General features: G+C 45.5%; 1 protein-coding gene across 1 annotated transcript in view; it reads right to left on the reverse strand.

Annotated features, from left to right (window-relative positions):
* The window catches only part of Colec12 (collectin subfamily member 12), a 146,259-nt gene extending 131,716 nt beyond the window's left edge, over positions 1 to 14,543 (reverse strand). Inside the window, exon 1 of the mRNA XM_051202112.1 lies at positions 14,368 to 14,543. Within this exon, the coding sequence (XP_051058069.1) occupies positions 14,368 to 14,374 (7 nt within the window). The 5' untranslated portion in view covers positions 14,375 to 14,543. The remainder of the gene's footprint in view (positions 1 to 14,367) is intronic.
* Positions 14,544 to 17,122: the final 2,579 nt, after the last annotated feature.

Genomic DNA, 17,122 nt, shown 5'->3' on the forward strand with positions numbered 1-17,122 from the left:
TCTTCAACCCCAGCAGGACACAACCACGATGTATCTGAGTATTGCAGAATTCCTGTGAACCTGAGATGTAGCTCCGTTCCAACACTGAGTCAACTCAGACGAATGCTTGTCGTGATATGTTTATAGGTACCTAGCAACATCTGAACATGTTACTGTTGCCCACGTATTAACTAGGCTAGGGAATTTGATTTGGAATCTAGAAGCCAGGTACTTATAAACAAAGGATGGTTTTAGTTCTTTCCTCACAGGTTGTCAACAAACAGCACAGGGTCTTTGCCCCTGAGCTTAGCTGGTCAAGTCCATACCAAAACTTTACTATCCTGAATCAGTAATCACTTTTTAAAAAATTCATATTCATTTTACATACCAATCACAGATCCCCTTCCCTCCCCTCCTCCAGTTACCCCCGTCTTCCCTCAAGCCACCCCCATCCACTCTTCAGAAAGGGTAAGGCCTTTCAGGAGGAGTCGAGAAGCCTGGCACATTCAGTTGAGGCAGGTCCAAGGGCCCCCACCCCCATGCATTGCTGAGGTCGAGCAAGGCATCCCACCATGGGGAATGGGCTCCAAAAAGCCAGCTCATGCACCAGGGATAGATCCTGGTCCCACTGTCAGGGTCCCACAAACAGCCCAGGCTACACAACTGTCACCCACATGCAGAGGGCCTACCTAGTTCAGCCCCATGCAGGCTGTCCACCTAGAGTCAGTGAGTTCCCACGAGTTCGTCAGCTGTCTCTGTGGGTTTCTCTGTTATGCTCTTGACTTCCTCCTTGCTCATAGAATCCCTCCTTCCTCTCTTTGACTGGACTCCCAGAGCTCAGTCTGAAGCTTGGCTGTGGATCTCTGTGTCTATTTCCATCAGTTACTGAATCAAGGTTCTGTGATGACAGTTAGGGTCGTCACTAATCTGATTACAAAGGAAGGCCAGTTCAGGCACCCTCTCCACTATTGCTAGGAGTCTTATTTGGGGTCTTCCTTGTGGACCATGTTTCTCCCTAACCCCATAGTGACTCCCTCTACCAAGACATTCATTGCTCTCCCCCTCCATCCTTCCCACAACTTGGCCATCCCCTCCCCTCATGTGCTCATCCCCCATCTCCTCCCCTTTACGCCCCCGCTCCCAGTTTACCCAGAAGATCTAATCTATTCTCCTTCCTAGGGCGATCCATGTGTCCCTCTTAGGGTCCTCCTTGTTACCTAGTTTCTCTGGAGCTGTGCACTGTGATCTGGTTATCCTTTGCTTTACATCTAATATCCACTTACGAGAGAGTACATACTGTCTTTGCCTTTCTGGGTCTGGGTTACCTCGTTCAGGGTGATCTTTTTTTTTTTTTTTCTAGTTCCATCCATCTGCCTGCAAATTCCATTATATCATTGTTTTTTTTTTTTTTTTTTTTTTTTTACAGCTTAGCAATACTCCATTGTGTAAATGTACCACTCCCCCCCCACCCCGCCTTTGGTTAAGGGATATCTAGGTTGTTTCCAGGTTCTGGCTATTATGAATAATGCTGCTATGAACATAATTGAGAAAGAGCCCTTGTGGTGTGACTGAGTATCCTTTGGGTATATATCCAAGAGTGTTATTGCGGGGTCTTGAGTTAGATTAATTCCCAATTTTCTGAGAAACTGCCATACCGATTCCCACCAACAATGGAGGAGTGTTCCCCTTAATTCACATCTTCTCTGACATAGGCTGTCAACCGTGTTTTTGATCTTAAAGAAGACATGAGAAAATGGAAAGATCTCCCATGCTCTTGCATAGGTAGGATTAACATAGTAAAAATGGCAATCTTACCAAATTTTGATGGGCAACATCCATCAAAATCTCAACACAATTCTTCACAGACCTCAAAAGAACAATATTCAACTTCATATGGAAAAACAAAAAACCCAGGATAGCTAAAACAATCCTATGCAATAAAGGAACTTACAGAGGTATCACCATCCCTGACTTCAAGCTCTGCTACAGAGCTATAGTAATGAAAACAGCTTGGTACTGGCACAAAAACAGACAGATGGACCAATGAAATTTAATCAAAGACCCTGATGTCAATCCACACATCTATGAACACCTGATTTTTGACAAAGAAGCTAAAATTATAAAATAGAAAAATGAAACTTTCTTAACAAATGATGCTGGCATAACTGAATGTCAATGTGCAGAAGACTGCATACAGATCCATAACTATCGCCATGCACAAAACTCAAGTCCAAGTGGATCAAAGACCTCAACATAAATCCAGCCACACTGAAGCTGATACAAGAGAGGGTGGGAAGCACCCTTTACCACATCGGCACAGGAGACCACTGCCTACCAGAACACCAGCAGCACAGACACTGGCTGGGAGCAACAGTGAATTAATGGGACCTCGTGAACCTGAGAAGCTTCTGTAAGGCAAAGGATATGGCAAAAAAAAAAAAAAAAAAAAAAAAAAACATGGGAGCCTACAGAGAGAAAAAAAAGATCATCACCAATCCCACATCTGGCAGAGGTCTGATCTTCAAAATATATAAAGAACCTAAGAAACTAGACATCAAACTACCAACTAAAAAATGGGATACAGCTCTAAACAGAAAACCCTCAACAGAAGAATCTCAAATTCCCAAAAGACTCTTAAGGAAATGCACAACATCATTAGTCATCATGGAAATGCAAATCAAAACTCTAAGATCAGTAATCTTTCATATCAACCTCTGAGGGCTGATCTCTTCTCAAACAGAAAGCTGTGTCTACTGCTTCTACTTATAAAGCCATCCATGAATTTGTTTATTCAATGAAGTTGTCCCTAAACAGTGAGAGATGTCTGTAACTTCAGCATTTGGGAGATGGGAACAGAAGAATTAGCAACTCAGGGAAAACCTGGACTACCCAAAAGCCTGTCTCAAAACAGACAATTGAACAGGGGCAGAAGAAGGTTTAGCAATTAAGAGTACTTGTTTCTCTTGCAGTGGACCTGGGTTCAGTTCTCAGCACCCACATGGTGGCTCATGACCTTCTGCAACTCCAGTTCTAAGGAGTCAGAACTCTTTTCTAGTCTTTGCAGGCACTAGGCATGCAGGTGGTACACATACAAACATGTATGTAGATGGATATTCAGGCAGCAGGCATGCACATGGTACACACACACACACACACACACACACACACACACACGTATGTAGGTGGATATTCAGGCACCAGGCATATAACCTACACACATCCCTAAACACTTCAGATCATGTCTAGATGACTTTAAATACCTAATACTACACAAATACTATGTAAATAGTTGCCTCGCTGTACGGTTTAGGAAGAGGTGATGAGAGAGAAGTCAGAATCTATTCCAAAAAGATGTAACAGTTATCTGTCATTTCGATCTACCCTTGGTTGAAGCCAACAATGCAGAATGGGAGGCGATGAAAGGCTGACTGCTCGCGTGCATAGCATAGCCAAGCGGGGAAGATGCAGTAATGATGTCACACAGTTCTCACTGCCAGGTGCAGCCACTCTGCACCAACACTCAGACACTGCTGAGCCAAGAAAGGTAGCTTAAGATTTCACAGTGAAAACACAACTACAAGTTAACACTGCTCCTACCCCAGCAGCAGGGGGCTCCAGTCTCCCAGGTGGACCTTTCTGTTCCCCAGCACAGCTTCTCAGGTCCATTCCTACTGTCTGTCTGCTGTTCCTTGAGGAATGGTTCCCATTTCAGGGAAACAGCCCTCTGTTTTAGCAAGACTCCTCATTGCTGAAAGGATTTAAGAACTTCAATTTCTCACAATTTCTCCTCCAAGTTAATATGCTGAAACAGTGAAGGACCACAGGATGCACTGAGAGGCTGAAAGACAGAGGGGGCCTGAAGGAAGCAATAAGGAGCTAAAGGGCTTGGCGAGAGGCTGAAGGACAACACAGTGAGGGGCTGAAGGAACCACTGAGGGACTCAGGATGCAGTGAGGGACCAGAGGAAGCAAAAGCCTAACAGAAGACCCACCCACATTTCAACTCAAGTAGGATATTCTGCTTCTGGTCTCGACTCTCATCCCAAAAGGATTCACTATTCTTCCAACATCTGTTTACCTCATCCCACTGAAACTTGAAAGAGAATCCCATGAGACATGAAGAGATCCATAAAATACTGTAGTGCTGGGATTATCAAGAATAGTCTTTGCACAGAAATGTCTTAAATCAATTCTTTTTCATGTTTTTTCTTTGTGAGGAAAAGAGGTTTGGAAATGGTACCTGCTAGATCACAAGGGTGCAGACTGGAGGTGGGACATATGACATTGTTTAACTTTGTCTCCCTCCATATTTTTAAAAGTTGACTCTAGAATCATCTTTTCTTCCTTTAACATTTACCAAATGCTAAAGTTAATCATTTGCTTTTGCAGAGCAGAGTTTGGTTAACTTCAGAGTGGGGGGAATCTTGTGCCCTCTTCTGGCCTCTTTAGGGACTGCATGCATGTGCATAAACCCATATACAGATACACAGCACATAAATTAAAAACAAAAAACAAACACAAAAGGAAGGAAGATGAGTCATGTGTGGTTATATACTTGTACCCAACACTCGGAAAGCAAAGGAGGAAAAGCCACTGCAAATTCAAGGTCAGCCCGGACTAGGTAGAGAGTTCCAAGCTGATCAGAGCTACAGAGGCCTCAGGGTTTCAGAGGCTCTACACCGTCCTTAACTGGCCCTGGGTATGGAGACACACACATCATAGCTACAGCAGAGCGCATCTGTGGGAACACAAAACTGCTCCCATTGGGTACAGAAAGTGTGAGAGGATAAAACAAATAGATTCTGAGAGTGGCAAGCAGCTAAGGAGACGAGGCTGCCAAGACAGCACCGTTTTTGCGCTTCCCCTTTGTGGGCCCTGTACTATAAAGACAACCTTGTTCTCACACGGAGTGAGAACAAGAACATAATGCTGCACATACTATTAACTGTCTGTGGTCCTGGGGAGCCGACCAAAGCCCTGTGTGTACTAGGGAAGTGCTTTTCCACTGAACTATACCCCTTGTTTTTGCTTTTTATTTTTAGACAAGGTGTTACTAGTACTCAGGCTGGCCTTGAACTCACTCTGTAGCCCAGGTTGGCTTTGAACTTGTGATTCTCTTGCCTTAGTCTCCTGAGAAGATGGAATTGCAGGCCGTTCCATCAGGTCAAGTTGGGCTATTTATCTTAAATGAAATTTTAGCAGTTTCGAACCTCACTCTAGCATTTTTTTTTCCCCCTCTAGAACGTCCCATGACTTGAAGTGCAGACTATTCATTCTCTCTCCTATGGCCTTTGCACCCTGGTATAGTTTGTCCCAACAGTTGCAAGCCCCATCAGCTTTTGCGTTTTTTTTCTTTTTTTCCCCCCAAAGCCCCTAGATGCCCAATCAAGTCACCAGCTTGACCCCATTTGCTTACTGAACAGCTGAGAAAACTTATCAGTAAGCTCTGAGGGCAGACGATAGTTAAGGAACTTGGGAGGTGGAGGCAGGAGGATCAGGCATTCAAGGTCACCCTTGGAAACATAATGAGTCAAAGGCTACCCTAGGTGACAGCAGACCCTGCCTCCAAAAAAACAAACAAACAAAAATAACCACCACCAAAAAAAAAAAAAAAAAAAACCCAAGAACAAAAAAGGTAGTTGGCAATAATCAAAGACAGATGTGGCTCAGTGATAGAAAACAGGCTTAGTAATGAAGAAGGCCTTGGATTTGACACTTAGCACCAAAAAGCTGAAAAGCTATATTATTATTTCATGAAATTACTGTCCATGACTTAGCTGCTGTCTTTTCCCCCATTGCTGAGGATTGAGCCTAGGGCAAACACTCTACCTTTGAGCTATTGCCTTTGCTTAGAGAAACACGTGTGTGTGTGTGTGTGTGTGTGTGTGTGTGTGTGTGTGTGTGTATGCGTGTGCACGCGCGCGCGTATGTCTGTATTATGTCTGCATGTGTATGTGTGTTTACATCCATCCATACATGGGATGATGATGCTCTCCCTCAGGGAGCATAGGCTACCTGACAAGAACCCCAGTGCCTTGCACGGGAAACTTCCCTTTGAGTTGTTGGTCAGTAAGTTTACTGCCACTGTCTTTGGTTGCCTCTAAGAACGTGGAGGTAAGACCCTATTCCTGAAGACAGCCCACGCTTCAGACACAGGACTTGGCCTTGAGAATGGGGCTGGAACTAACTTGGAAGGCCCCTCCCTGAGGACTAGTTCAGACAGTATCTGTGGTGGCCATTCTCGGTTATCAACATAAGCAGCTGGGTACACCTGTGAGGACATATTTTTTCTGTAAATCATCTGATGCAGGAAGACTCACTTTTAATATGGACCCTTTGAGGTAGGAAGATCCACCTTTCATCTGGGCCATACTTTGTGCTGGGCACATAAGAAGGAAGCTTGTTCTCTTTATTTGCTTGTTTTTGCTTTTGCTGGCAAGTTCATGTCTTCACTTCTTTGGAATTCTGGCATATGTTGAAGACTGACTGAAACATCTAGCCTCATGCACCGAACTGCTGGATTCTTGGACCTTCCCTTGGTAGACAGCCATTGTTGAACTAGCTAGATTACAGTCTGTAAGTCATTCTAATAAATCACACACACACACACACACACACACACACACACACGGATATATGTATGTATATACATACATATGCATGTATATTATGTTATATAATATGTTATATATGTATGTGTATATTTATTATATATAATATTATATAAGTTCTATCCCCCTTCAGATTCCTGACTAGTATAGTACCTGAAGGTACTACACAAGCAACCAAGAGAGGAAAAACCATCAGCGGCCCCACCACCCTGCCTGCGCAGCCTACAAACCACAACAGAGACTGGCCTGGCAAGATATTTCCAATGGTGACACGCTGGCATTTTTATCCTTGGGGTAACCAACCAACCAATTGGGTAACCAACCCAATTGGCCTTTGGGTCATCTCAATAGGAGGGAATTAATGCCTGATTCTTTAAATCTAACCAAATACCCACAGACGGAATGTTCAAAGATCCTGAAGGAGAACCCACTACTGCCATTTTCCTAAACCAATATAATTCTAACTATAGTCTAAATACTTATCCTTATACTCTGTAAGTGTGGCTCTCACCCCTCAAAAAAGCTTCTGTTTTATGACGATGGGGATGATTATGGAGCTCCATGACTGATCCAAATGCAGAGAATAAGTGATCATGGGGGCCCAGTGCCCGTTAATACAGCTATAGCCCAGTCCTACGCATCTACTAGGAGCATCACAGAAGAGGGGGTGGGAAGGCTGTAAGGTCAGAGGACCAGGATGCTTGCTGTGAGATTGTCTTCTGGATATGGCAGGAAAGCTGTATCCGTGCACTCTCAACAATATGGGTGCTTAACAAGACCTAACCGTGACGCCAGCAGTTGACACTCCCAAGGAGATGTGAAAAACTTTGGAGGGTCCATCCCTAGTCGAGGATGGCTATCAGGCAATCGATGGCTATTGAGAAATGGAAAATCAAAAATATATTCTGTCATCATCATCAGTGCCACGGGAAATGATTCTTTTTTTTTTTTTTTTAAACACTATTTTAGCAAGGGGAAAACTGCAGCATTACTACAACCACAGCATCACAAGGACGACAGTGAAGAGAGCTATTGCGCATGCACAGGCAGTAAACAGCTCCCAGACAGGCGGCTTACTCCTACCTAGGGCAGTTTCAACACATTTGTAATTTGAAAATTACTTTAATTGCAAAAACTTCGAACTTGCCTTCAAGGTCCTAACTGTATCACTTGATTAAATTAGCATAACTATTTCATAACTTGGAGTTAAATTACCACCTAAAGATTACAATAATACAGTCTTATATTACAGCGACTACAATAGTTTAGTTCTGAACACTAGACGCTGTTCTGAACAACCAATTTATACCGACGTACTTCGTCAGCAAAACAGCTCTCAGGTAACCTGACAGCCATCCCTGCTCTGATTTCACAAGGAAATCGAGGCCCTCGGTGGTTAAATACTTTCCCTGGGGTCATCAGACTCTCTGGTCTCTGAGCCTACACTCTTGTGGCGATACAAAAATTACCAGGTTCAACTCTTGGGTTTGCTCAGCATAATTATATTTTGTGAGCTGGTAACCTTTCAAAGCATGTGTTATCTACTTTCAAGTTGGCTGGCTTAACTCGTGAATAATAAATTGTTTATAAACTGCCAGCCCCCCCCCCCAACAGCACTGCCCTAAGGAAAGAAGGCTCCAAGAAATTCTCACACTGCGGTACAGTCAAATGCCAATACCTTCTACACAGGGTGTCAAACAGCAAACCTCTAAGGTGGAGGACACTGAGGTAGGAAGAAAACAAAGAAAGACACTGAGTTAGTTAGAATATTAAGCCATTTAGGAAACATAGGAGTCATGTTTAAAATACCAGGTCCAGTAAGTGTGCTTCATTAAAAGCATGTTGAATACCACAATTCTATTTTTAAGAGTAGTGATTACATACTTTTATGAAAACTTGTGGGGCTATGAGAGTCCCCAGGACCATTGAGATCTTAAGCGTGGAATTACTCATTTCTGCTTACCTTGGCTGTCAGTGCTGTGTAATTAAGAATGTCCCGTAGGCAATCAGCAGAGTCTTTTCAGGGTACGGTATTGGTTTTGGCTCTTCAAATGACACCTGCTTAAGTAGAAATCAAATCACTGAAAGTATTGGGTGGGTGGTGTGGCTAGAAGCTGATTTGTCAGCAGTAAAGGATGAGGCTGTTTCAATGCACAATGTCCACAGCTCCTGTGGATCTTTTAAAATTTGTCCTCAGTGGGTAAAGGCCACCAGCCTGTCAGCCTGAGTTCAATGCTTGAAGATCCACAAAGTAGAAGCAAAGAACTGACCGACAGAAAACCCTGAAAAGACTCTGCTGATTGCTTAAGGGACATTCTTAATTACACAGCACTGACAGCCAAGGTAAGCAGAAATGAGTAATTCCACAGTAAGATCTCAATGGTCCTAGGGACTCTCAGCCCAAGAATTTATCATAAAAATATTTAATCACTACTACTCTTAAAGACAGAATTGTGGTATCCAACATACACACAGAGAGAGCAAATAATACATGTAATAAAGAAAATGTTAAAAATAAATTAAAATCCATCCTTGAAGAGGACACTTTTGAGCTGGGAGTGTTGACATTGCACAGCTGCTTGGGAGGCTGAGGCAGGAGGACTGTAAGTTCAAGGACAGACACAGCAACTTAGTAAGAGTCTATCTCAAAAAAAGACTTAGGAAGAAGGGGATATAGACTACTAGCTAACAAATGTGAAGACTCAGGTTCGATGCCCAGTGCCACATTTAAAAGAAGAAGTGAGGAATGAAAGGAAGGAAGGAAGGAAAGAAGGAAAGAGGGAGGGAGGGAGGGAGGGAGGGAAAAACAGGAAGGGAAAGAGGGTACTTTGGACGGCATTTCTAGGCTAAGATGTCCTGAGGAGTGTAGATTCTGCACTGAGACTGTGATTTTGAATATTCATTTCCACTGACCACCTGCCACCCTTGAACTCAAAGGGAAATCTCTCTGAGCCTGTCTGCCTATCTGAGAATATAAATGAGAATAATTATTAACCTGCCAACAATAAGCAACAAATGACAATTACTGGCATGGCAAGAGCCCACAAAACAATAGGTACTACTAATGGGGAAAATAAGAACCCTGTAGTTTTTATTTAAACTATTTATTTAGTCAAAAAAAAAAAAAAAAAAAAAAAAAAAAAAGGTGGCAGTGTGTGCCTTTAATGCCAGCACTCAGGAGGCAGAGGCGGGCAGATCTCTGTATGTTTAAGGCCAACCTGATCTACAGAGCGAGTTCCAGGTCAGCCAAGGCTAAGAAATTCTGTCCCAAAAAGCAAACCAACCAACCAACCCCACTAAAACTGGGGGGGGGGGTGGTCAGTTATTACATGACGTGCCAACAAGAAGTAAGAGAGGGCATCATCCTTGGCATTTACTTTCCAACAAAGGACCCTGTTCCCTGTACTGGCACATGGCAGCCACCGCTGAGTCTCTGGGAGCTAAGAGAAACAGTGCCTTGTGATGACCCGCTCTTCCCGGCAGGAAGGCAGGGTTACCACCACTCAGCTTCCTCTCCAGGGACCTCACCCCTTCTTCCCCAGCCTTGTGTCAGATTTGCCTCCAAGAGGGATGACCCAAACTTATTTTTTCTACCACTAAACTTGAATCTCTGTTTTCCCATCTGGAATCTAATACTTTAAGGGGTGTGTAAATACCCTGGCATCTGAGGTTTAGAAATAATATTTTAATGAGAAAGGGCCTTTATTAGAAAATGAGACACCCAGTTAAAGCCCAGATGGAGCGCTACCACGTGCCAGGTCTTCCTGCCATGCCACCATGGTAAAAGGCTAGGGGCCCAGGGCAGGGGACAGAGTGGAAACCTTGGGAAAATTATGGTAAACCACAGGGAAGATCTATACTTAACAAAAATTAAACCAAGGCTTAAGAATGCCAAGTATTCCTAAACTAATGAAAAGTCAAAAGCAAAATTAAGTTGTAAGTTATCCCTGCAAAGGAGTGGCAGCTAAGATGCCCGCTGGCAAAGGGGAGGAGGCCTCCCTGCAGAAAAGGGGTCAGCAGGCATTGCCATGCATGAAGTTCACCTTCACAGGCTCGTTTGCTTATCCCACTCTGTACCTTAGCTGAGGAGAAAACAGAGGGGGCAGAAACAGACAGCCGAGCAGTGCCGTTATTCACAAACGTTTATACACAGAAGTACAGAAAGTACTGCTGAACTCTGCTGCCTTTGTCTTTTCAACAAGGTCTCAGTAGCCCAAGCTGGCCTCAAACTGGCTGCATAGCTTAGGGTGACCTTGAACTTCCAATCCTTCTCCATCCAGCTTGGGAGCCATCACATCCCCAGTGTTGCCTTGCTAGAGACTAAATCCAGGGATTTGTGCAGGGATTTGTGCATTCTAGGCATGAGTTTTACTGGCTGGACTACATCCCAGCCCCTGAACACTCTCTTGACTGCCTCCCTATGACAAATGAGAATCATGGTTTGGACCTCTGTACTTCCATGTGGTGCTGTAGCTGTTTTCACTCGTCTCTCAGGCAACAAGGGATTCTGCTCTGAAACTCACCAATATTCTCAACATTCAGAACCAAGAATGTGATTCAGTAATGACACACCTAACTGCAAAGGAGTCAGATTCCTTCCTTAAAGAATGTGACAACCCCAAACCGAGAGATTTATGGTGTTATGAGATAATTGAAAATGAAATTGGAAATAAACTAAAACAAACTATATTTTATACAGCTTGAGACATGGCAGCCATGGAATAAGAGATTTTCTTCTGGAAAAATGACGTCGTTCTTTTGGTACCTGAGACTTCAGGGGTGGAGGCAAGAGCAGATACAGATGCTTGCTGACTGCAGCAGATAGGTGGTGCTCTGGGTCATAGCAGCCTGGGACTGCTATGGGATTACTGCAGAGATCTGACCAAGGTTTAGGCATCAGAATTAGGAAACTGAATATTCTAAAAAGCCTTGCTTTGGCAAGTTTCTATTTAACTAAAAAAAAAAAAATGCTAAAGATGAGTTCTTCATTCGCTTTCAAACAATCAGACCCCACACAAAATGGTTCCAGTGACTGAGAACAGGTTTAAAATGTGGGAGGGGCTGGGTTCAAGTCCTACCACCTCAATAAATAAATAATACTCCAGGCATGGTAGAACACACCCATAACCCTATCTATCACTCTCAACGCTGAGGTGGGTGGGAGAACCATTTTGAGTATGAGGCCAACTTGGGCTAGAGTGAGGCCCTGTCTCAAAACAAATGAAAAACAAATAAAACCAAAGCAGGCACAGTAGTGTCTATAACTAACGTGCATTCTCCATATGCTTTAATGACTTACAGTGCCTAACACAAGATCAATATTTTGTACATAGTTCCTACACTGTGTCACTTAGAGAATGACAAGATGTCTGTGCGTGTTCAACACTGACATGGTTTTGTTCCCACTTAATTTCAATCCCTAGTTGAGTCTTCAGATGTAGAAGCTGAGACCAGAGAAGGCATTCAGCAGTCTTAGGATTTTCATCACTTAGGAAATTTTAAGAAAAAAAAACCTCTGCTAATCCTGACCAACAAAGTTCTTACTGGAGTTATTACCAATCCTCATGCCTCAACCTCTGGAGTAGGAAAATCAAATTCCAATGAAGTTAAATGAATTAACCACGTGGCATAATTAGGGTCCCTAGGATCCTGTTGTTGGATTAATTACTTATGGCTAGGTATCAGAATAATTACACTGGGCTGGAAGGACTGAGTTCAACCCTCCCCACTGCCAAAAAGTACAGTAAGTAAAATGTCAAAATTTTAGCCAGGCCTGGTGTGTCAGGCACAACACCTATAACCCCAGAATTCAGGAGGTGAAGGACGGAAAGCTACAGCAGCCTGGGCTACACAATAACACCCTGTTGCTACTAATTAAATGAGGTCTTCAAGTGGGGTGGGTATGCTGGTACAGAGCTCTTATCTCATCACTGGAGAGGTTGAACTGGAGAGGATCAGGAGCCAGCTTGGGCTATAAAGTAAGACCTCTAATTAATTAACCAATTAATTAAAACAAAACAGGCCTTCAAAATGGCTAGCCTACATATGGATTCACCGGTGTCTGGATACAGTCTCCCTAACAGAGGCAGAAAGCGACAGGGGCTAATGGGCTCAGACCATAAGAGGTAAAACATAAGCCTTCTCCAGGGCTTCCAACCTGGTCCTCGGGAGTCCTAAGTCTCACCCAAAATGCATTTAAAACCTGTAGTTGTGTTTTGCATTCCAGAGATGTTCCTGCTGAGGACCCAAACTGCAATTACCACACCAAGCTGGAACTGATGAGGGCCTGCACGCGGGAGGGGGGGGTGGAGGGGTAGGGGGACATGAGGGGTTGGAGGGTAGGAGTTGTCTTGCCAAGGGTTGAGAAACTGTTAGACTTAATGACTGGGAAAAAGATTGCCGTGACAGTCAGTCATATGGAGGCTGAGGCAGGAGGTTCTCAAGTTCACTGCCCTACTGGCTCTAGATCAGCCTGGACAATTTATTGAGACTCTATCTTCCCGTCTTAAACTAAAAGGCAGAGAGGAGTAACGGATGTAGTTCAGTGCGAGAGGGTCTAATTTCAATCCCTGCTTAGCTAAGAAACTTGCATATTTTCTAAATTGTAAATAAGGCTAGAGAACTTGAGGCCGAGCGAGAAAGCATGTCACAGCATTTTCAAGCTCTCGAGGCAGAAAGCTGTAGCCTGTTCTTGAGGATCCAATCCTTGGGACAAGCCTCTTAGCACCCGGAGCTAAGCCCTGTTCCTTGCAGGAGTCCCCTCCTCCAGTGAAGACACGGTGCTTTTGGAAGGCGATTGAATTCACAGGGCCATAGCTCAGCATGAACCGCATGTCACAGAAACCTTCAGAAGCGAAGTTACTTTCGGAGCTCTTGGGGCTCCCGGGGCTCCACTCGGCTACAGCGATGGATCGCAACCGGCGGCGGCCAGAAGCTGGAAACTCAGAAGGCATTTCACACCCAGCTCGAGACCACACTGGGAAAGAAACGTGTTACTCCCGTCCCAAACCGGGAACTCCGGCCTTGCGTAAACACCACGCCCACCCGTTCTTTAACGACCCCCTCGCATGGCCCGACTGTAATTATTTATCTCCCGCATAAATCAAGGTTCTGTTGACAAATCCGCGTGTTTCCACCGCTCTGAAGGCTGCCCCCCGAGGCCGTCCTCTCCAGAGTCTTTTAAAAGCAAGATGTTATTGGGATACCACCTAGGGGACCAATGCCGGCAACATTTGTGGCAACCGCTGGGCACATGTGGGGACAACTATCCCTCGGGCGGGCGCTGGGAAGGGACGCGGAACTAGGAGCAGTTATTTTCCAGTCAGTGGATCCGACGGAGAAAGATGCCAAACGCACTTTCCGAGCCAGCTGAACTCCGCGGGCACCTAATCATTGCCAGATGCGCGGGCGCTCACACCGAGGACATCCCGACTCCCGGGAAAACAGCCGGCCTGTGGCACTGCGACTGCTCGGACCGCGGAAGGGTCACCGGGAGAGTGGCAAGCGCGGAAACCCTCCCGGAGGAATGATGATGCCTAGTTCTCCTCCGCATGTTTTTTCAATTACAAAGTTGGAAACTGAAATCCGTAAACAACAACGACTTGGGACGAGGAGAATGCCTGAGCGCGTCCCAACCCTGGTCTCGAGGGCTCTGGCTGCGCGGCACAGCGTCCCTGGTGTCCGTACGCGACCAGGGCCCTCGGGCTCCCCCGGCCCCCCCCCCCCCGACTGCACTTGGGCCGACCTCCAGTGAGCCCCGAACTCGGCAGCCGCCCTACCTTTCATGGTGACCGAAGACACGCGCCGCCCGGAGAAGTCGCACCAGCGTCGCTCACTGCACGCCCATGGCAGCCGTCCGCGCTCCAGCCCTCGCGCCCAGCTCCGCACTCTGCCGCAGCGGGACCGCCGCGCGCCGCTCACCCGGGGCGGGAGGCGCCGCTCCCCCTTGCGCCCCTCCCCCTGGCTGCCTGGCCGGCCGCGCCCACGCCCCTCGGCAACCTCTGCCCCGCCCTCGGCCGCGCTCCCGGCCCTCCAGGACTGCCCCGCGCCCTCGCGGAGCCCCCTTCCTCCAGCCAGACCTGCATCCCGGAGAAATCCGGAGAACTGCCCCTTTCCGTTTCCCGGGAGGCCGGCGCTTCACCCTCGGCGTGTTGGGAAGGCGCTACCAGCTAGGCTTGTTGCTAGAACGTGGACCATCTGTTGGGCGGAAAGTTGGGGAGCAGCGAGGACACAGGGGTGGCAGAGCGTGGAGGTCCTTGAGGTTCAAGTTTGCAAGTGCCTGTGTATGATGGTGTTGGCTGCAAAATACCACAGTGCGACCTCACTAAGAATCCCAGATCACTAGCAGACGGACACTGTCCCTACTGAACTCGGGACAAGACTACAACTTTAAAACCTTAGGATCTTTCGGAGGTTTTGTTTGTTTGTTTAGTTTTGTAAAATCAGCACCTCCCTTTTTCTGGAAAAGTTACCCTACTGCTACCGCCATGCCCAACTATCAGGTTGACTGGTGTTTTAACACCACGAAAAGAGGCCTAGACTCTCCTAAATTCCTTTAACGGGCGCCAATAATAAGTAGACCTTATTACCTAACGACATAAGCTCCTAGTGTGTAGGGAGGGAGGGGCAGAGGAATTACCCTCAACGTTCAATTTACACATTGACATTCTCATCCATTAATTTACTAAAAAGCAACTAAACACTGGCTGTGCAGGGACTGGAGGTGCTTAGATTGCTTAGACCTGGTAGCTCGAGATAGGCAACCGTTCATTATAAGCAGTAAAAGGAGCACCCTCTTCATTCTAAACTCTCTCTTTAACATACGGGAGAAACGTGGGCATTTCTAAGGAAGAAAAAGAGGCACGCATACACTTTGAAGGCTATTCCTATAGCCACCCAGTATCTCACAAGCCTTGTGAGAAGGGCTGGGAGCCATGGATATGGATGGGCTGACAGTGGTTCTCAACCTCCCTAAAACTTTAACACAGTTCCTCATGCTGTGGTGACCCCCAGTCATACAAGTATTTTGTTGCTACTACATAACTGTAATTTTGCTACTGTTAAGAATAGTATCTGTGTTTCAATGGTCTTAGACAACCCCTGTGAAAAGGACATTGGATCCCCTAAAAGCATCTCAACCCACAGGTTGAGAACCCCTAGCATTTAGTAACTAACCAGTGTTGGACTGAGTAAGCCCATCAACTTCTTTGTTCAATTGACTTCCAGATGGAAAATGAAGAGATTCTTGGCTCCGGTTTCAATTATTTATTTTCAATTAATAAGTTGTTTTTAAATTTCAAATTATGAACCCAAAAAAAAAACACCAAAAAAATCATAGATAGCACAAAGAATAAAACAAGTAAATTGTACTTAAAAGTTAACTTGTGTGCCCCCAAAGGTCGCCCCAGAGGTGACCAGCTGATGTATCTCAGTCGGTAGAGGGCTTGCTTGGTCAAATACCAGCACCCACAGAGGTGAAGGCAGGGGGTTCAGAATTTCATAGTCATCCCAGCTACCCAGTTCAAGGCTGCCTGAGACACTGCCTCAAAAAAAAAAAAAAATGTGCAAACTACATATCTGAAGGGATTAACATACAGAATATATGAAGAACTCGGAACTCGGAGAGATGGCTCCGTGGTTAAGAGCAAACACTGCTTTTACAGAGAACAGTTTGGTCTTGGGGATCCAGGTCCTCGGCTCTGGCCATGTCCCCATTTGCAGTGCACAGACCCACACAGAGAAACGTGCATACATATAATTAAAAAGAAATTAAATCTTTAAAAAAGACAGAACTCCGACCACCACCACCAATAAAGAATTCTCACCTGTCTGGAGGCACAGGTCTGCAGTCTCAATTACATTGGAGTCAGAGGCTTAGGCAGGAGAACTGCAAGTTCAAGTCTAGCCTGAGCAATATAGTGAGACCCTGCCTCAACATAAGAGCTAAACATAAGTAAAATAAATACAGAAAGCCAAGTATAGTTGTTAACACCTTCCATCTCAGCACACTGAGGGAGGAGGATTGTTGTGAGCTGCAGAAGGAGACCTATCTCAGAATAACAAAGGCAGAGAAGATTGGAGAGAGTCAGTGGTTAGGAAAGCTGGCTGCTCCTGCAGAGAATCCAGGTCAGGCTTCCAGCAGTCACATCAGGCTGCTGGCAACTCCCTGGACCTCCACTTCCATGGCATCCAAGTCCCTCTTCCGGGCTCCACCAGCACTATATGCATGTGGTCCTGAAAGCTGTCCTTGGCTTCCACGTAAGCTCCTTGGCACAGACACACAACCCACACACAGATGGTCCACTGACCACTCACTAACTTTAGAGAAATACAACTAAAAACTCCAATACTAAACAGCCCTATGTGATTTCTATCCATATTTTTAAAAGGATGAAGAGGATATAGAGATATTAGAACCCTTGTACATTGCTGGTGGGAAAGCTAAACGGCACAATCACTGCGGAAAACAGTAGTTTGTAAAAGGCGAAACCCAAAACTATCATAGACACCGGGAGTCCTACCTCTGGGTTGCTC

This window comes from Phodopus roborovskii, unplaced genomic scaffold, assembly GCF_943737965.1.
Source record: "Phodopus roborovskii unplaced genomic scaffold, PHOROB, whole genome shotgun sequence".
Lineage (NCBI taxonomy): Eukaryota > Metazoa > Chordata > Mammalia > Rodentia > Cricetidae > Phodopus > Phodopus roborovskii.